Source organism: Metarhizium album (genome assembly GCF_000804445.1).
Source record: "Metarhizium album ARSEF 1941 chromosome Unknown scaffold_2, whole genome shotgun sequence".
Lineage (NCBI taxonomy): Eukaryota > Fungi > Ascomycota > Sordariomycetes > Hypocreales > Clavicipitaceae > Metarhizium > Metarhizium album.
The window spans coordinates 584,548-605,014 of record NW_024467576.1 but is presented as its reverse complement, the minus strand read 5'-3'; the positions used below and the strand labels follow the sequence as shown (position 1 = coordinate 605,014).

General features: G+C 55.6%; 6 protein-coding genes across 6 annotated transcripts; 2 read left to right on the top strand and 4 right to left on the bottom strand.

Moving 5' to 3' along the window:
• Nucleotides 1-3,564: 3,564 nt before the first annotated feature.
• MAM_01310 (uncharacterized protein) lies at nt 3,565-3,969 on the top strand (the record flags this gene model as incomplete). Its single annotated transcript, XM_040820109.1, has 1 exon — nt 3,565-3,969. One exon carries the CDS (start codon nt 3,565-3,567, stop codon nt 3,967-3,969), a length of 405 nt encoding a protein of 134 aa, XP_040681597.1.
• A 2,691-nt stretch (nt 3,970-6,660) lies between these two features.
• On the bottom strand, nt 6,661-8,000 carry MAM_01309 (Oxoglutarate/iron-dependent oxygenase; the record flags this gene model as incomplete). The annotated part of the gene is made up of 3 exons (XM_040820108.1): nt 6,661-7,185; nt 7,320-7,593; nt 7,711-8,000. 3 exons carry the CDS (start codon nt 7,998-8,000, stop codon nt 6,661-6,663), a joined length of 1,089 nt encoding a protein of 362 aa, XP_040681596.1.
• Nucleotides 8,001-8,477: 477 nt separating this feature from the next.
• On the bottom strand, nt 8,478-9,296 carry MAM_01308 (uncharacterized protein; the record flags this gene model as incomplete). Its single annotated transcript, XM_040820107.1, has 1 exon — nt 8,478-9,296. The coding sequence occupies one exon, from the start codon at nt 9,294-9,296 to the stop codon at nt 8,478-8,480; it is 819 nt and encodes a 272-aa protein (XP_040681595.1).
• A 273-nt stretch (nt 9,297-9,569) lies between these two features.
• Nucleotides 9,570-10,939, top strand: MAM_01307 (uncharacterized protein; the record flags this gene model as incomplete). Its single annotated transcript, XM_040820106.1, has 2 exons — nt 9,570-9,888; nt 9,972-10,939. 2 exons carry the CDS (start codon nt 9,570-9,572, stop codon nt 10,937-10,939), a joined length of 1,287 nt encoding a protein of 428 aa, XP_040681594.1.
• A 1,005-nt stretch (nt 10,940-11,944) lies between these two features.
• On the bottom strand, nt 11,945-13,174 carry MAM_01306 (uncharacterized protein; the record flags this gene model as incomplete). The annotated part of the gene is made up of 2 exons (XM_040820105.1): nt 11,945-12,157; nt 12,977-13,174. 2 exons carry the CDS (start codon nt 13,172-13,174, stop codon nt 11,945-11,947), a joined length of 411 nt encoding a protein of 136 aa, XP_040681593.1.
• Nucleotides 13,175-17,038: 3,864 nt separating this feature from the next.
• On the bottom strand, nt 17,039-18,809 carry MAM_01305 (1,2-a-D-mannosidase; the record flags this gene model as incomplete). The annotated part of the gene is made up of 4 exons (XM_040820104.1): nt 17,039-17,595; nt 17,655-18,248; nt 18,311-18,492; nt 18,592-18,809. The coding sequence occupies 4 exons, from the start codon at nt 18,807-18,809 to the stop codon at nt 17,039-17,041; spliced, it is 1,551 nt and encodes a 516-aa protein (XP_040681592.1).
• Nucleotides 18,810-20,467: the final 1,658 nt, after the last annotated feature.

Here is a 20,467-nt window from a genome sequence, read left to right as displayed (position 1 = left end):
TTAACTCCTCCGTATATATTACCTAATTAGGAAAGAGCAATAGTCAGGTCAGGTAGGCGAGCAATGGCCGGGTCATCTGCATTCTCCAGGAAGAGTCCTGGAGCTGAGACCTCAGCATCGTGATAGCTGCAACCTTTGTGCCTTGCAGCTAGTCATGTGTTCGAGGCTTTTGCGTGCAACAACAAATCAATACGCTGGCAATTCAGTCTTTTGCTCCCAGTCCTCTACGTGGAGCCCTTGATACACCTATCGCAACCGGTAGTCGGGGAGTCGACCGGATGGGACAGTTGTCGCAGGAGAAATTGAATCAGCGCTGATAATGCTGGAAACGGAGCTTGACTGCAGAATTAGATCTTGCTAGACATAGGGTCAGAGACGACAAAATGCCGAATATTAAGCCGCGTGTAATCTGTCAGGTCTTGTCTTAGTTCCTAGACCTGAATCTCTACTAAATTTATGATAAAACTCCTAGTATGAGAAAATATTGCTCACTACCTTTGTTATTATAAACTATTGCCTGAATATTCTGAAGAGTTCATCACTGTTATACCCCGCTAGGTGCTATGGAAGCCCTAGGCGCCATTTGGCCATCTCCTGCAGGAACACTCGTGGGTAACGGGCTGACGCAGTCTCTTAGAAGCGTGAATGCAAGCCAAGGACACGCAACCCAGACAAGGTCAGCTGGTGCGTTGCAGGTATAAACGCCCTGATTGACGTCACCGCAACCCATGGACATGCGACGCCTCCGCAGGCGGTGTCTGAATCCACTCCAGCCTATAAGCTATAGAAATAAAAGTATATATAGAGCAAAGTGTTATAACAGGATTAGCACCACAATCAAAGCCATCAGCTGGAGCCCAAGGGACAATAACTCGCCAGTGCAGGGCAATAGATCCAGAGTACCTTGGCAAGATGACGCACTGGAAATTGATCCACCAGCGCAGTGTCACGCCGTGCTGGCCGTGACCAGAGCAAAGCGTCGTTTGGCCGAGGTGCGTGGCGGCGAGTTCGCCTGCGGTCCGTTGCGGAATTCCTTGCAGTTCACGTTGAAGTTCCGACGGAGCAGTGATCCGAGAGACTAGACGCGCCAAGAGCTACACGGCGTCTGGTTCGATACACGCAACACCCGAAACCAAGAATGAAAACCCGCCAACCTGGCGTTGCTCGCAAAAGACAGCTAGAGCCTGGCAACAGAAGAAAGTCCCCCTCATCTAGTGCAGTTCAGGGCGACTACATTCGCTCACTATAGCCTGCAGAGCCCTCGCTAGCTTTGTAAAAAGTATTTTACTGCAGCGTGTCGGGTCACATCGTGGCGAATGGTCGAGGACAATTCAAACGGGGGCAGTGGTGATAAAGCGTCCACTCTCCAACGGGCGCGGCAGTCGATTCCAATGCTTTCAGATGGCTCTGGCAGCGCAGGCCGGTGCGGCGCATATTGTCATGGAACAGAAAAGGACGAGGTCACCGTTGTCTGTGCCGTGGAGCGCGAGGCATCATCCATCATCTACCCCTATCCGACGGGCATATATTGAAGATTCATCCCTTCAGACGCCTGCTCCTTTCAACGTCCAAGCAAAAATCAAAGACCTGGGGATGGTTGAGCAAAATCATACACAGTGGACTCAACCTTGAGCTGTGCTCCTTGCCACCAAGGGGGGTTACCAAGGCACAAGCGGCTCGCTTCGACGGTAGTCCGATGCAGAGGTTTCGTGCGTGCTACAGAACACGTGGTGTGGCATGTCGCTAGACAGGAAGATGCGCTCAACTAGAGCGATGAAGAAGGTGATAGTATCCCGCCCGCAGCTTAGGGCTCGATAGAACGGTGGCCACGCCCAGAGTTGGTCGGAATGCATGGCGATGCCCTGTCGTGCTGGAGACTCTTGGGCGGCGTCGCGAGGCGGGAACCCGGCAAAGACTGTGAAGGCGGCCGACGTTGCAGCGAGGTCTTGTAATACTATTAGCTTTGTCCCTGTGCACGCTTCTCCAAGGCGAGTCGTCGAGGGGCGACTGCTCACAAAACAGGGGGGAAATGGCACCATGGCCCCTCGGAGACGCTCTCCGACTGCTTCTCTCTTGTTCCCCAGAGAACAAGATGCAAAAGGCTTTCATTGTGGCCACAAACTGGTCCGTGACGTTGATGTTCTGCCGGGCCTCCCTCCGAGTCCACCATTTCGAGTGCCGGTGCCGGTGCCGGTGCCGGTGCCGGCAGAAGGCGAGGGCAACGAGGGCTGGACCCCTTCCCTGCTCCAGACCCCTGAATCTTGATAGCCACGTTGCGTTTGCCGTTCCGCCCCCACCGGAGAGAGCAGTGAGTCGGTGGGAGCTCGCCGACGAGCAGGCTGTCCAGTGTCCCGGGCATCGGCGAAACCGAACGTGGCCGGCCCATGTCCTCCGTCTCCCACAGGTCTGGCCGATGTGTCAAGAGGACTCCAAATTGCCTAGAACGAGATCGATTCCGCCCTCCGCCCGCCTCAGGCATGGATCGTTGGAACACGATTCAGGGAACAAGCAGGGAAAAGCCTCCCGAGACAGACACGTGGATAGCTGGCTGAACTTTAATCTGGACTTGCGTCAAGCAAGCGACCCCGGCGGTACACGTAATCCCTTCAATACAGCTCACGCGAGGGCATGAAATTAAGGATATTTACGCTATGCCAGCTGCGGCGGTGTATGAATCGCGCGGCAAGGCGGCAGGCAGGCCTGGGAGGCAAAAAGTAAAATTGAGAGGTGGGCGCTTGGCATGCCGCTGAGCTGGGCGGGCCTGTCGCACAGGGTGGCAAGAGACTCACGCTCCTACGATGATGAGACTATGTTGATGTTGTTGTTGTGTTTTTGTGTTGTTATTACATAGTGCATTATTGTATAGTTGTGTTGTTTTTATATAATTATCTTGTCATCACGTTGTATTATACACTTGTGTCATTATTACAGTTGTCCCTGCTGTCACCTGTGTACGTCTAAACGCCAAGCGCTGCACTTTGCATTTTGCACTTTGCATGTTGACTTTTGCAAACCCTTTGCACTGTGCCTCAGACGGCAGATCATGACACGACAGCCAGGCAAAACATCAGGGGTGCGACGAAATGACTGCCAGCCGCGCATGACCACAGTCTATTGCAGTGGACACAACCTAGTTTCAAATTAAAAGAGCCGAGAGAGAAGTTTGCTGAGCAAAAAAAAAAAGTTCTTCTCAGCAACACGTACGTACGTACGTCTCGTATCCCCTCGGCCTCTCCACTGGCGCATGAACGAACCTCCTGCTTCCAGCCGACGCATAAACGTTGCATCTACAGTGTCGACTGCAGTCATGAATCGTTTTCACGGTAGTCGCTTAGCTGTCTTCTCTGGGTACTCGAGGCTTGTGATTTCTCTCTAGACTCCAGACTCTGGATTCCTATAAGTAGCCCTACCTGGGCCGAAGAGGTCAGGCATGCTTCCACGACAAAGATCCATCCAAAGAAGAAGAACAAAATAACAAGATACATTTTTTCAGCCTACACTATCCACCTACCATTCCCACTCTTTATCCTCATCAAGCTCACTCCAACCCCTTGCGCCATCACCATGTTGTTCGTCCTGCCCTTGTTGCTCTGTGCCGCGGGTGTCAGCGCGGACCTCCCAAGCAAAGATCAGGAAGTCAATGCCGGAGGCGTAACCATTTGTGCCAATGGCTGTGCCCACGGAGAGACCTTTTACCAAGAGGACGGGCCTACGTGCCACATCGACGAGGCTGTGCCGCATCCCAAGTTTGGCAGATATGGCATGTGGATTTGCGGGGACAGAAAGACGGGCACATTTACAAAGCGCCGAAACGTGCCACAGTGCGCTGCTTACCATGGCTCTGATAACTGCCCCGCTTACAAGGTGGTCAACGAAAACAGTAACGCCAAAGTCTGCTCCAGAGTCGACAGGTTCAGGGTTCAACAATTTGGGCGCCAGGAAATGAACGGCAGCCGTCGAGAGCCGTAGAGATGAGCGTTTGTCGAGACAAAATGGGCGAATGGTTTCGTGACTGTCGAGGTGAGGGGAGAGACTTTAGTCAATGCGACCAAGAAGTCAAGGACAGATATGAGGAGTGTCTTAGCGGGCACACTGGCGGACGGTTGCCAAAGGCGACGTACTCGGGAGACGAGCCGGTTTGGCAATGAACTGAAGCCGTCAAGAGGCCGTACAGAGAGGTGCTTGTATTGGCAAACGCTGGAATGTGCTTGGTGTCTGTCTACTCAAGCAAGGGATGGCGGAAACCTTGGGGCCCTAGGGACTGCGACGAAAAAGCAAAAGGGTGGCCTCGTACGAGTTGAGAACCAATGTAGTACAGTGTCTAGCTGTGTGTTGTTTTGTCTTTTTGTCTTTTTTTTTTTTTTGATGATTTATCCTTCTGGTTTTTTTGAAAGAAAAATTAAAAACAATTCACCAGCATTGAGAACATCTCTTGTCGCCCCAGCTTGTAGCCTCTCTTCTCCCGTTCCACGACCACATGGCACACGTGCTTGAGGAATACAACGGCAAACGCGGGACTCCAGGAGACGAGGACAGGTAATGCATGGAGCCCGACGACTTTGTAGCCCAGAAATGCCCTAATCAATGGCCTTGAAAAGCCCTGCCGAGCGTACAGTTGGTGCCATGGACCTCGTGGCCAGCGAGGACCAGCAATGCGCGGCCGAGACGGCGCAGCAGCGCCAACCAGGCCATGATGTGTCGATAACTACAACTATACCTGCGACGCTCACACAATCAGTGCCTTGACCTTTGAATTCGGTGAGGCGGAAGACTGCAACAACTGCCAGGACTACTTCTCCTCTACTAAAGGGGAACACGGGAAGATAATATTCAGAGTAGCATAGGACCAACAGCACTTCTGCTCGTTCTCAACAAGGGGGATCCCAAGGTCAAGAGATAGAATGAGGACTACAACGCATCACGGCGGCCAACAACACAGCACGAGCGCCGTGACACGTATGGGCCCAAGTATCTCGAGTGTCGAGACGAGAGTTGCCGAGGCCAAGTCGGCACAGACTTTGAAATCTGCACAGCCAGAACCAGAGGGCCAGAGGGGCCCTGCCCTGTTGCTTGGCTCACCGACCTTTTGGCGTCGCGGGATGTGCTGGCTCGTGGCTGGTCCTAGATGGAACAACAGAGAATGGGCTGCCGTCTCGGTCACGAGTCATAACTTGCGACTTGCAAGCTTGCATTTTGCGGCAGAGTGGATGCGAGTAGTTTCTCATCAAAGAGACGAGGGAAGTTACCCGCAAGAAAAAGTTTATTTTCTCAGCAACGCGTGTAGTATTTCCACGTCATCTCTACCAGCGCATCAACTGCTCCTGGCCGCCGCATGAATGTCGCATCTATAGTGCCGCATCTAGTCGTGACTCTCGACCGTAATCGTGGGCTTTTCCATGGTGGTTTCTCAGCTGCCTTCTCCGTGTACACGTGGCCCTGTGGTTTCTCTCTGGATTCTAGACTCTTGGACTCTGAACCCAGACTCTGGGTTTTCATAAATAGCCCTGCAGGAAGCACCTGGATCGAAGGATTCCAACACGCTTCCACCCCAGAATCACAACCAAAGAACAAAGAAACAAACCGCCTCTCCGGCCTACACTCACCCACTGTTCCTACTCTACCCTTGTCAGCTTCACCCCAACCCGCGCCATCACCATGTTGTTCGTCCTGCCCTTGCTGCTCAGTGCCGTGAGTGCCAGGTCCCTATTGGTCACCGACATTGATGGAAATGTCTTTTGTCCCGACGGCTGTACCCGGCAGCGCTCAGGGCGATGCTTCTAATTGTTCGAGTACGATCGAGTGCTTGCTTTGCTTCCACGGGACTCCTGGTGCCCAGCACTTGGAATTATGCCCCCTCCACGGCGTCTACGTCTGGAGATGCGGATACAAGACGGCCTTGATCTCTCGGGGTTGACGTCTCGTCAAAGAGCGTGAGCTGCTTGGGTGACGGGGATGCGCTGGGCACCGGTCCCTCCAACACGGAGACGGATGGTGCTGCTGTTTTCGTTTTCAAAGGCATGTAGGTTTTTCAGCTTGACAGGTGGTGTGGGCGCGGATAAAGGTTACTTGTGCATCGTTGACCTTGTAGACGTGGAAGCCAAATACGTGAATACGTTTATATACTAGGCGACTCGCCACGCCGTGAGGTCATGATCCCCCCCGTTGAAACTGTGGCCCCGAAAAGTAGTCCCCGAGTCTAGACGACCCGGCCGTTGCATTCTCTCAGCATGTGGAATTCCACATGTCAGCGCTGTGAGCCGAGGGCCCGGACGTGATGCGGTCAAACCCATCTGCGGCATGACCAGCTATTCGGATGAAGAGTAACTTGTGAGCAATCAGCCGCCGCGTCGTCTTTCTTTCCTGGCGTCTGTGGCACGTGCACGGTTGCGATAGTTATCATCAGGGGCTGCATGGCCATCCCATGGAGAGGCTGCTGCCTTTTTCAAGCACGCCAAGTACATTACCTGCAGGAAATTCAGGGACTATAGTGCTACGGTAAGAGCAGGCATAAATGTCTACACGTGGTATAGCTACTGCCGTGGAGAAAAGACTGTGTGTTCTCGTCGACTGGGTTGTACGTGCCAAGAGCCCCCGGTGTAGATGCCTTCACAGACGGTGGTGCAGAATCAATCAATAACGTTGCTTGTCAACCTGCCTCGACTAGGCCTTGGCCGACACGGCACCGCGTCCTGCGGCGTCCGGCAGCAGGGCGGGAATAGGCTCATCCTCCCCGTCCTCCTTCATGCCCCCCAGAATCATCGACTTGGGCGCCATGGCCTGCCACAGCTCCGGGTCGGTAAAGGCCTTGAACTTCTCGTCGTGCCACTGGCCCGCGGTGATGGCACGGCCCTCCGAGTCGACAAACATGGTGTCGTCCTCGGCGCGCAGGAAGTAGGCAATGGAGTAGCGGTGCTCGGTCGGGTCAAAGGGCACGACGCGGTGGATGCAGCTCTGGAACTTCATGCCGCTGGCGAAGCGGAGAGAGTCGCCGACGTGCACGAAGGCGCAGCCGGGCCTGGGCGCCACGAAGCCCATCTCACGCGCGCCGCAGGCACCGGGAGGGCGAATCTGCAGGCCCCATTGCTCGCTGAAGAGCAGCGTGAGCGTGCTGATGTCGGTGTGTTTCTGGTGACCGATGCGGTTCTCGCCCGCGAGCTCCGACGGGAGGTAGTGCATCAAGGAAAGCTATTCGCAGCGCGCACCAGTCAGCGGCGGGAAACACGGGGGGCATCGGCTTACTCGGGGCATGACGGCGGGCCGTGACGAGGCATTCCCAGTTCACGAACCGCGGCAGGGACTCGGGGAGGACGCAGACGCACAGTCGTGGTCGAGGGCCGCTCGTTGCGGTGCGAGTTCTCGAAGCGCCCGGCACCGGTGAGATGCAGGCCCGTGGACAGCGCCGACAGGATGACCTTGGTGACGGTGTTGCAGCTGCCGATGGTGTTTTCGAGGATCTTCAGGTCGCCGCTGTTCTTGACCGGCGCCGGGATCTTGGGGCTGTCCCTCTGGATCTCGTCCCGCGACACCTTGAGCATCTCGTAGCCGTCCTTGGTGCCGGCTCCGACACCAGTGCGGCTGCCCACGGGTTCGTAGCTGGGCAGAGCAGAGAATTGGTCAGATGACAGATCAGAGTCGTGCGTAATGCGTTATTGATTGTCCGAGTCTGGCCCGGAGCAGGACAAAGGGGAGGGAGCCGGGGGAGCCACACACCCCAGGTGCGACGAGATCAGGCCAAACTCGTTCTTGGCCTCAATGGGGGCATCGAAGAAGCGCTTCATCAACTTGAGCGTCTCCTGCTGGTCGCTGAGCATTCGCCGGCCGTCGATGCCCTGGAGGTCGAGATAAAAGTAGCCCTCTTCCAAGCAGGCGTTGACCACCTTGTCGATCTCGCCGGGATCCTGCGAGAGCAGGAGCCCGTAGTTGATGGTCTGCATAGACCAGACGGGCACCTTCTTGCCCATCCAGTCAACGGTCTGCGGGGGGTCAAGGACGGGGGCCATGGTGCTGCTGCTGCTGCTGCTGCTGCTGCTGCTCTCGTGATGCAGGGTACTGAGTAATAGGGTCCGCAGCCGTGGGAGAGGGTTGGTGCATGGGGACTCGACGGCCAGCGAGGAAAGAGGGCGTGAGTGCAATGTTATATACCCAGGTGGATGAATGCCCGGCCCAGCCAAGCACGACGTATTCACTGCATCGTCGTAGCCTTGAAGCCCGGATACGCCTCGTTACTCCGCACTCGGATGGCTGCCAACATGACTCTGCCACCCCGTCCCATGGCCAACATCGGCTACACAGCCTTTCACGGCATACCATCTGTTTCCCAAGTGGGCGAGAATTCCCAGTTCAACCCCGCTTCCGCAGACCCGCAAGCCGCACCAAACTTTGATTGTGTTATATCACACATCGGAGAGTAGCATCCTCCCCCTCCAACCCACCATCGACGTTACCCGCCCAGGGACCTAGGTGCTCAGGATCTGTGGCTAGTAGCAGACTAGGCATCTAACCTCGATGCTCTGCCGAGACTCGCACGCTCGGTAGGCGGGGTCTTCAAAGGCAGAGTGCAGCGACCGGCGGGCGACGGCGCCGTCCGAGTCGAAGCACTTGATGAGCAACACGTCCTGGGGCGTCATGCCGTGCTTGTAAAACCAGCGGTGGTCCGGGCTGTGGCGCACAACCCACGATTCACCGACAAAGTCATCCTCGGTCATCTCGGCCCCCACGAGATGGGAATCGGCCACGGACCCGGCGTCGGCCACGGCGATGGGGTCCTTGAGGATGGGCTGGATCGGCCGCCAAACGTTGATGATCTGGTACCGCCGCTTGATCAGCTCGTCCGCCTCGGTGGGGAATTCCCAGCGCAGCCGCCGCTCGGCACCCTCGTACGACTGGTCGACGTGCGTTCTGGTCACGGGCCCGCGGCTGGCCAGGTTGTGCAGGCCGAGATGGTGCCACTGAGTCGGACCGCGCCGCACCTTGTGGTTGAAGATGTGAACGGCGCGGGCCCCTGTGATGCTTTTGACGAGCTGCTCGCACTCGTCGTAGTAGACGGACTGGATCTGCCGCTCGTCGGTAAAGGCCTCCTCCCGGCTCCTGTGGCGGCAGTATTGGAATCCGTGGCCGTCGAGCGTGTATTGGTCCTCGTCCCCGCTGATGTCAGAAACCACAAAATCCCACGCCTTGTGTGGCCGTTTGTTGCTGATTCTCCCCTTGCCAATGTAGATGGGCGTCGGCTTGGAGCCATCTCCCGGGTCGTCCCAGTAGTTCAACGTAGTCGCCACATCACGTTTGTTGACGGCCATTGTTTTCCTGCCTTTGGCTGTTGCCCCGTTGCGGATCGATAAAACCAACGATTTCCAGGTTGACGTCCTTTGTGGGTTTGGAAGGAGAACGCCCCAGAGTGTTTTTAGGAGAGGGTCGAAAAGACGGGACAAGTGTTGAACATGCTCAAAGGCCCGAGTAGGGTCTGCTGACTCAGCTCGGGGTGAAGCGTCAATTCATCACCTCGACAGTCGAGCACCTGGTCATGGAAACAAAGAAATCACAGCCATCCGTAGCATGACCCCGTGGCTGACATGGAAGAAGACGGATTCGTGCTCGTGTCAAGACCTGGCGACGACTCTGAGGAGTGCAAAACTTGGTGCGAGTACCTGCCCGAAATCGACCATTTCATCCGTGGTTTGGAGCCTCTTCTGTGGTCCCTCAACAGCTTCATCCACGACAACCCCGAGCTCGCCTACAGGGAGTACAAGGCTCACGATGCCCTGACCAACTTCATGCAGTTCCAAGAGGGATGGAACGTCACTCGCTCGGCTCATGGGCTGGAAACGGCGTGGGTGGCCGTCCATGACAGCGGTCGGCCTGGCCCTACCGTTGCGTTCAACGCGGAGATGGGTAACGCCATGGAATTCCCTTTGGCCCCGAGGCTCTCTCCTGCCTCGAGCACGGCGCTCGCAGATACTGACCAGAAGATGCAGATGCGCTTCCCGACCTAGGCCACGCATGCGGACATAATCTCATCGCCATGGTGTCCCTGGCCGCCGGCCTCGCCGCTGCCGAAATGCTGCGCCGCCACCGCCTCGCCGGCAAGATCATGATTGTTGGCACGCCCGCCGAGGAAGGCGGCGCTGGCGGCAAGATCAAATGCCTCGAGGCGGGCGCCTACGCAGACGTCGACGTCTCGCTCATATCTCACCCCGGAATCCTGCACAACAGCCCGCTGGTCCGGACAACAGCCTTTACGCACCTCAACGTCGCCTACCACGGGCGTGCCGCGCACGCCGCCAACAGCCCGTGGTTGGGCATCAACGCGCTGGACGCCCTCGTCGTAGCGTACAACGCCGTGTCGGTGCTGCGCCAGCAGACGAGGCCCGACGACGTTTTAGGCCTGCAAATCACAGACGGCGGGGACAAACCCAACGTCATCCACGAGCACGCCGCCGGCGTTGCTGTGCTTCGCGCCGCCACCGCGTCCCGGCTGGAAGAGCTGCAGCGGAAGGTGGAGGCATGTTTCCGCGCGGGGGCCGAAGCCACGGGGGCGAGGGTCGAGATCGAGGTTGTGCCCGGCTACAAGGATCATGTCCCCAACCGCGCGCTCGCGGCATCCTACAGGAGGTACTGGGAGGCCCTGCCTGGTGCGCCTGATCCGCAGCTGCCACCGCCAGGGCAGTTCACGTGGGTCAAGGCCAGTACAGACCAGGGCAATTTGAGTCATGCTCTGCCCAGTATGAACGTCAGCTTCGCCATTCCTCCCGGGCCTGAAGCCCGACCGCCACATAGTCCTGATTTCGAGAAGGCGTCCGGGACAAGGGGAGCGTTTGCTCGGGCCATGCGGGTTGCCAAGGCAATGGCCGGGACGGCAGTTGACGTATGCGCAATGCCGGGTCTGTTGCAAGAGATAAAGGAGCAATGGAAGCGCGATGTGGGTGAGCAAAACGGATATTGATTAACACCGTCGGGGGCGTAAATATGATTGCACAACGTGTGCTTTCCCTACAGATGTCGCAATCCATGACTGTGACTTTTGTATTTGCAAGTAAACAGCCAGTTTGGACCCGTGAAGAAGCTCGGAATTTCCATGTCAACCCCCAAAAGTAAGTCCCGAATCTACTAGTTATTCAGAACGACCATAGCATATCTCGTGTACAAAGTTCGCCCTTGGAAAAGGGTCATGCCACGGACACGGCTCTGCGTTGGTCCCACTGATTCGGTGTTGGCCGTTTGGCCGTTTGGCATTCTGAAATACCGGACGCACTGATGTCCCTTTGAGCAACTTCTTACAACTCGCCATAGACACCAAGGAAGTGGCTGCATTTTTCGTGTCGAGCAACAGGTCATCTGTGTCATCTGTAACAGCCCTACCACAAAGGTGCTTTTACAATCAGAGACGTCCTCGCCGTCCAAGAGTACCTATCACGAATTACGCCTGTGTCATCAAGGAACTCGTTCCATAGTCTGACCGCAACTAGACACGCAGACTGGATGTACACGGGTTTTCAACTACATTGAATTCATGTGCGAATGCAAGCCCTGCTTCTGAAATGCACCGATGGCTAAACCAGGCACGTTGTGTTCCATCGGCCAAGGCGTCCCGCGCGGCGGCTAGAGAGCCGTGCTGCTAGCTGCAAGCCAGTGGGAAGCAACCGCGCCTCTCGTCTACTCCAGATGGGGTCAATGAAGGATTTACGCAGCATGTATACCGGAAGGATGTGTCGACGACCGACTAGGTAAGGTATGGAATTCATCTCGCCCCCGTACCACATGGAACGCATGTCCGACTCTAAAGGGGGCCAGCGAGGTCAGTCATCCAGCAGGCAAGGCAGAGTCATTTTGGCCCCTCGCCACTGCCGGCGGAGCTTTATGCTTCCCGGAGCATCATCCGTCGTGCTCCTGACGCCTGCCACGGCTGCCGCCTCGTGCTCGTGCCGCTGGGGCTTTTCATCCCCCGTGGTCATCTGCCCGTTGGTAAGGTAGAATGGCGAGCGCGGGTGGCAGCAGGTGGTGATGTGCAGCCCTCGACGACGGCGTCGAAGCGCTTTGCAGCGTCTTCCGGGTCGTTCTTGAAGGCCTGGGTGAAGAGCCCCGTGTCGTTTCTGGCGCCTCCATCCCTGGCGGGTTGGGCGGCACGCAAGGCGCCTGCATGGCCAGCAGCGTCAATCTCAACCTGCGTAGGGGCACAGTTTCTTGCTTCCTCGGGCAGATACTTGGTCTGAGAACGGTGCCCTGGACCCCAGGCTTGTAGGGCTGCTGCTTGTAGCAGTAGTACTACTAGTATTACTACTAGGGCTTTCCCCGTGGTAAGTTTTTCGTGCTTCGAGTTTCATGCCGTGGCATGCAGACGCAAAAGAAGTGTAGTAGACGTGCACGGAATCACGGGCGTACTGATGCACTGGTGACTCGAGCATCACAAAAAGAGCGCGCTCCAATAGAGCATCAACTGTACACGCCTACACTCAGGTGGAAATAAGAGCAGCCTGTGCACTCCTGCAACGTCTTTAATTGTCTCACGATTGAAGTAGTAAGCCCCTTTATCTACAAATCCACGTTTAACCTTGTTAAACCAACCAAGACCGTCTGACTACTTTCAAACCAGACGAAATCAGATGCCAACACACCGCGAAACTGGCCTGCCGAGCGGCATTTCAGCAACGCAGAGCAGTTTGATTTTACTCTATTGTAGGGTCTAGTCTAGAGTCATGCGCTAGGACGTCAAGCAAAGTGACAATATTAGCAATTCCATTAAATTAGAATGCAATTATATTCGCCGCTATAAGGGAACTTCTAGCGCCACGCTCTTATAGTTGTCCATGAGAGATTCAAATTGTAAAGGTCTATCGAGGGCGGGTAGGTGTACCACCTCTCAGGCCGACACGGCATTGCTTGTAGAGGAAAAGTGGACTCATATTCCAGACCGCGTTTCTCTCCGTCTCTCTTGCTTCCAGGCAACGTGCCGGTTCCCAGCTCACGATGCCGCTGGATGTACCGCGGTGGATGAGTCGTCGTCGGATGGCGGCCTTTGCTGTTGTCGGGCTTCAGAGCGGACTGACGCTCCTCCTGTTCTTGCTTTGTGCTGTGGTTTCTGCCGCCCAAAGGTCCGGTAGTTCGATGCTGGCTGCTCTGAGCTGCTCTCCGAGTCGTATTTCCCGTCGGCACCGGCTTGTTGCAGCGGAATTGCGGCCATTTTGGGCGAATAGGCCATGTCCATCTCGTCCTTGATCGCCGGCGCCTTGTCCGAGTTGTCCGGTTCCACAGAGCACTCACTACTAGTACTACCACGAGTCAGTCGTGCCGTGCCGTGCGTGCGTCTCGGGCGGCTCCGTCGGGCATACCTTGGAGCGGCGGACTGCTGCGACCCATGAGCTGTGCAGAGAAATCCTGGGCCATGTCCTACGTTCCCGGCCGGAGGGATGCCACCGTGACGCCCCGGACTCGGCACCGGCAGCCGTGGGTTGTTCGCTTGTGCAACGTGGTTCGCCGCTATTTGTGCTGCATCGCCGGCCGGGCCCGGGCTGTTCACACCATGGTCGGGGTATATCCTCGCTCTTTCGGCACTAGACGCCGGCAAGAGGCAGCTAGATACCAAAATGTACCCTCTCCATGTCTTGACGGCTTGGAAATGGTCTTCCATGCGAATCTTGCCCTGATTCGGACACAACCGTCCAAATTACCTGCTACATAAAGATGTTACAAAACCACAGTCAACAATGCGGAATCCCTCATCCAAGGCACGCGTAGGTGGCGCAGCATCTGGTTAAATCGTTTTCTTTTTTTCCCCCGTCTACTCGAAACAAAGGACCCCCTTTCCACCATTGCTGCGTCGATGGCCAGCCCATTTTCATCGCTGTCCGCCTACACAAGCAATCGGAGCTTGCAGTGTCGATCGGTGGTTGGACAGATGCGAGTACTAGTGCCCGGTCGAAAGAAAGAAAAGAAAAACATGTGGCTGTCGGAATCATGCATGGCCAGCAGCAGCCTGGCCAAGGTTCTTGCCAGCCGGGCCACGGCCCATGGCAAGGCCACCCCAAATCCAACATGCGGGCCTGGCGCCATGATATGATATCTCTCTGGCCGTTCTTCCGTCTTCCTCGAATGATGCTTTTGATACCGGGCGTAAAGGACGGCCCTTGTTTCCCGGAACTTGGTCCGTATGGCCGCTGGTCAAAAGGTAGAGCAGATCAAGACATGGATCAAGTCACTAGCGACGGCACTGCATCCGAACGCCCCAGTGTTTGTGGCTATGAGTGGCAACTTGGATAGACCTTCCAAGTCTGGTCAGTGCTTTTGAATCCCTGATCAATGATGCCAGAAAAGCCCCAGGAACTCGGCACTTGAAATACGACGCACGAGGAACATGGCCCTGGCCCCGGCTCCTGCGGCCAGAGCGTCGACCACCCGCTACTTTGGGAGTGGTTATATTTTGCTTCTCCTGTCAAACTCGCGCCTCTTTTTCGTTCTGCAGCAAATCATGTCTGCGAAAACTATTCATTCTTTGTCTGGTTCCAACACTGGATCCTTGAAGCGTAGGTCGGGCCAACACCTGTGGCCCGCCATGTTTTAAAAGCCTACTCTCTTGCAATGATATCCAAACCCGACAGAAAAGGCCGGGACCGCTGTGAGGAGGCCAAGATGTGAATGGGAAAAGAATCTTGTCACCCTCGACACATCACTAACAGATTATCCCGGTGCCATTGCCACGACACGGGCACGGCGGGTGGGGAGACGAGAGGCCAAGGGTTTAGGTAAACGAGTTAATCGATCTTCCAATGTCCTTGGTCCACGAAAGACTGTGATGCTCCAACACGGAGTCATCAGCAAGCTCAGACTTTGAGATTCTTATGAGCCACTGCGGTCTCCGCCTCCGGAGCCTGCATCCCGGGTACAATTACTCGTAATGGCCATGTCTTGCGTCATAATGTCAACTCGCAACAAAGATTGAACGGGCTTGGAGCGCACATTGCAGACTGGCACAACCGAACAGAGTCGTGAACGAATAAACAGTGAATGCGCCATTGCATGAGGCCTGCAGCTCGGAACATGCGACAAGGGCTGTAGTGACAAGGCCCGGGGCCCTAGTTCAAGTCAATGCTCACAACACACCTCGGTATTGAAGGTCCCCCGGCTTTCCACGAGACCCTCGGTGCCAATAGGCTTCTATGCATGCATGATGCAGCAACTTTCTCCTTGGGTCCTGTGGTCATGGTCCTGGTGTAACCGTGGCGCCTGGTGGCCCGTGGGCGAGCTTGACAAGGGCTCGTCTGAGGGCTTGGAGCACTTTAGCTAGACTTGCATATAACACACTTTGTTTGGTATTCAAGATCCTTGGTTTCTGCAAGGCCCTTTCGACCAGAGGCTTCCTTTTGTGCACCAGCAGCCTTCTGCAGCCCCAGCTCTTGTGACCGGGCCCTGTGTCACCGTTCGTGTGACAGTGAGGTTCCCGTCAATTTCAAGTCGTTATTTGCCCATGCAGAGAAGGGCATGGTCAGGAATTGGTTTCGGTGATATGCTATCGTTAACTTTCCCTAGACTAGACCTGAGTTGTCTCGCAGCGATAATACCGAGTTTGCAAACTAAACTCGTTGACTTTCGACGACAGGTTCCCCTGTTGTCATATATTTTTTGGCAACCATGTTACATGCGCTGTGAGCGGGATAGTCCTCTATCAAATTACAGTCGTTTCTCGAAGCCCGTCTGCTACGGTCCTGGACACACCAAGCTCCGCAGGGAACTGATTGCTTGAAAAAAGAGGGGAAGCAAGAATAATGTCCAAGTTCCGATGGAGTTTCTCTCAGTTTCTCTGGGGCACAACCAGGGCATGCGTCCCGTGCTTGGAAGGATCTCTTTGAACAAATTGGACCTCACGAGGTCTGGTATCAGAATTCTGCGGGCGCCGGATTCATCATGTACGTGATGCGGTGTGTTTAGTCTAAACATGTAGCCCAATTTAACTAGAGCCTAATTTTGGAGCTTAGCAAACGTTCAAATTAACACTGTACCATCTGAGTTACGAGCCCAGAGACAGCTGCAAGGCCCAGAAACACGATTGCTCTTCGATTCGTCAACCGAGCATCCCGGAACTGCACGGGCACGGTGTCTCGTCGTCGCTACTGGAAACACTACCTGTAGCCCGTGAGTCTTTTCAAAGCATACCAGCAGGCGTGATTGCTAGGAGACTTTCGCCAGACTTCCCCTGGTACTGTGTCGCATAATCGAAAGTCCGATCTGTCATTGTGGCTCGTGAGGGACTAGGAAGCACAGACAGTGGCAGCAGACTGATTGTAACAAAGGCTGCTCACGTTGACCGGGGCTTAGAGCAAGACTCATGCCAGCATATAATGTCGTATAGACAGACAGTCCTTGGTTTCCTCGATTCCTTATCCCGGATAAGCCGACCAACGACGGCTATATACCAGAACACGCCCGTGTAGCCTGGCTAGATGACTTAGTCAAGGTTGAGACATGTGCTTGAAGCCGAGTTGAAAAGCAATCGAGAAAGAAAGGGCGACAAACGGGAGAGGCAACTGCCTCATAAGTTTCTATTTGGCAGCCAGACCCATATCCCCAACGGCTGTGGCGCCATGAACGGTCTGGTGGTCTAGTGGTATGATTCTGGCTTAGGGATAACCCTGATGCACGCATGCGAGAGGTCCCGGGTTCAATCCCCGGCCAGACCCAATATTTTTGCGTTTCTGCTTCGTTGCTGTCTTGGCGGGAGGAATCGGGAATTTAATTTCGGTGGATAATAACAAACGGTAGTTGCTACTACTACGGAAGCTAAGCTAAGCTTAGCTTAGCTGCGGGCGGCGTGCCGCAGGGCAGCCGGGCTGGTCGCAGAGTCCCCGCACGTCGCGCTTCGCAGAGAGGGAAAAGTCTCTGGGCGGCGTGTCATGTTAGTAGCAGCGTTGTTTGAAGTGACTCAGGTGAGTGCCCGCTAGACTTTGTCAAGATGCAGGGCTTGATGAGTGCGAGCTCTTTTGCAACAAAATGAGAAATTAGATCTATATCGAAATCACAAACGGTCCCTTATGTCACAAGCCATCTATCGTATCTACTGGCGCACCCGGAACGGATGGGCCTCCGTGTTGAACACAAACTCGTTCCCGCCCCTTGCCTGGAACTGCACCGCGGAATCGCGCGCAAACGTGAGATACGAGTACTTGAGTGTCTCGGCAAGGAAAAAGCTCTGCTGAAAGTCATCTTGGCCCCCGCCATCCTCCCGCATCACATCCTTGAGTCCGGAGAAGCCGTACCCGCCTGCACACAAGTCACGGACGGCGCTGAAGGCTTTCCAGACCATGTCCCTGTACTTTTGGTCGCCGGTCACGCGGTACGCGTAGTATAGGCTCTCTATAGTCTCGGGCCGGAGGACGTATCCGCCGGAGATGGACCAGAACCCGGCTTTATTGTAGAAGTCGGCCTGCTCCTTGGGTGCGCTGCGCCCGTCGTCGGCAGCGACCCATTGGAACCCTTCGGGACCGATGCGGGCTGGCGTCCGCCGGTACGTCTCATAGTACGACGACGCCAGGTCGAGGCCAAATTCGATGTACCTGGCTTCACCGAGCAAGACGCCGGCTAGGATGAAGTTGCCGCCGGCAAAGGATGCCACTGGACGCGCGGTTAGCAAATGCGCACTTGGCCTCGGGGGTGTCTGGGGCTTTACTCACAGTGGCCGGACCAGTTGTTGATGTTCTTTCCGTTATATTGCGCCAGGAACGTCAGGTCGGGCCGGGTGCTGGGGTGCGAGGCAAGGTGCTGCATGGTCGATTCGGCAGCCGTCACCCAGCGGTCTTTGTAGTAAGAAAACTCGGCTGGGTCGTACAGGTACATCTTGATGAGATATTCGTAGAAGCTGTCGGTGCCGCCTCCCCACCCGCCACTCTGATCTTGGAACTTGCCATCCTTGATGTTGACAGTATATCCGATCAGGCCAGGGTAGGGCTCGGGCTCGCCGGTAGGGCTCATGAGGTAGAGTTGGGCTCTCTGGGCAAGCTGCGCGTAAGTCTTGTTGCCCGTGAGATCACTCAAGCGTGTCCATTCGAGGACCAATGTGCCGAACCCTGCCGGACCGTTGGTGGCTGAGCCCCCGATTCGACGGGTAGGGTTGAGAAAAACCGAGTCATCAGGGATGCCGGTCGGTGTGTCAAAGGCAATGCTGAGGCTGTCGGCGAGCGTCGTGGCCTGCGTGAGGAGAGCTTCGACCAACTCCGAGTTGTCGTCGTCGACAAGGTTGCTCATGGGACCTTTTAACAAGTCGAAGGCTTGAGGACAATGGTTAGCACAAACGTGCCAGTGATGCGGATGAAGCTGCGCACGTGCTTACCGGCGATCAGTCCACCGAGGTACCGAATGTTTGTTTCGAACAGGGAGATTGACGAGTTCGCTTCCTTGGTGGTGGAAAAGTCAATGGTGGCCGTGTAGTTGAGAATCTGGTCGACAATGGCTTTCTCTTCCATCACCACCGCGGTGCTCAGAGCGTCAATGGCGGTGACACCCAATCCGTTCCTGTAGTTGTTGTCAGCCACATGACGGCGTGGAACAGAAATTTTGAAAATAAAAAATAAAAATAAAGGGCCTTGGTCGTTTTCTAGAGGTGATTCTCACCTGTCGTCCGAATTACCGCCGGTGAGCGGCAACAGAGTATCGTGAGGGAAGGCGTGTTCATAGTACCCATTCCATGCCGTGCGGAAGGCTTGTTTTACCTGTGACGCCTTGGAAGCATCGGCTTCGAGCCTTCGTCGCTTGAGAAACGATGCCGAGGGCTTCGCGCACCCTGGACTGATGGCAAGTGCGACAACGGCACAGACAGTCCCGAAGAGCATTTTGAGCCAAATAACGTCGTCGGCAATACCAAGTCAGGTTCCCAACTCTCACAGCGAGGTGACAATGACGCGCCGGGTGACAGCACTGTCGCTGAACAATCAATGCTTGCTCACTCAGATGAAACCGTCAGTGGCAGATCCCAAGGGCGCTTTTAAGAGAAGCCCAAGGGCCAGAGTTCCGCGGCGCGTGGTGGCATTACAGCTACTAATCTCCCCAGAGGGGGGGATTCAAGACATTGTGTTCATTACTCGTGTCCAGGCCACGAGATCTCCCGATGTCACAGAAGACCTGGGTGTGCTGAAGAAGCATTGCATGAATCGCATTGTTCGCATAGCAAGTCGGTCTCGCCGCCACCTGCACTGGGTTTCCAGATCAGCCCGTCGTCTTCATCGCCGGACAACCAGCATCACAGGTTCGACCAGGGGTGCAGGCATACGACCTACTGTTTTTGCTGAAAAGGGAAATGGGAGGGAGCAGCGATCAGCAGGGGGGGTCAGATAGCCGCTCACTCCCCCTTCCCGATCATGGGGCGGAGGAAGTAAGGACTCAGGACAGGCACATGACACATGATGAGACCGGCGGGTTGGCAAAGGGGAAAGGGGAAAAGGGGAATCCCGCCGCGCCTGGGTGTTGTGGTCATCATTTCTAGCTTCGCGCCACCGACTCGCGCTGCTGCATATGATGGACTCTGGAGCCGGGGCAACTGCGCATGGGCATCTCAAGTTAATGAACTCACTTTGGAACCCATGGAATGCGCAACGCGTGAAACAAATCAGCCAACTCGTGCCTCGCCCCACCAATCACCATCGGGCTCGGCCTAGGCCGAGCATCGGAAAGTCGTTGACCCTCTCCGGTGAGGTTTCGTCCAAGTCATGAATCACCTCGGTCGAGAACCGAAGTAATTTGCGTCGGCTGTTACGGACATACAAGACGGGAAACAGCTAGCAGTCCGCTCTCCCTCCACACGAGTCGTACCATGGAAGACGGTGCCAGAAGTGGTAGCAGCCGCCGTCACGGAGACATGACGACCTCGCATGTCGCTGGTGCGAGTATCTTCTCCCCGTTCGACTAAATTGCTTTGCTCATCAGAGTTTGCTTCACCAGGCCGAACCACCCCCCCATCGTTGACGGTGCTCCTCGCGAGGGCGAGCAGCGTTGCACTGCACACTCTAGTCTCAGCTAGCTATACGGTCGATTCGGATTGTCTGCCGACACCGTTATCCATTGCGCTGCGAGCGTCTAGCAGACTGTTACTACGTGACAGACGGCCAGAGGGGGAGAGTTTTGCGACATTTTGGCCAGGCATCGACTATGAATGCCTCGCAGCTTGTCGTAGAATTCGGCCGTCTTCGCCTTGTCTCACTCCAGTATCCATTTACAGAACGGCTGCCATCGACCATACGTTTAATGTACCAGACCACCATCTTGCCAAGATAGTCAGAGGTGACCGATTCATGTCTTTGATCAAGTCACCGAGAGACGGGCCGTTTGCGCCAGCAGGGTGCGGAACAAGTTCATCGGTTTCCGTGCGCGGCCTACAACGTTTCATTATGAACGCTCACAATGCGCATGTCAAAGTACAGCGCGCAGACTCCTAGCTGGTTGTACAGATGCAGAGATTGCGTTTTGGCGTAGCGGGAATGCCGCCTCCCTATCA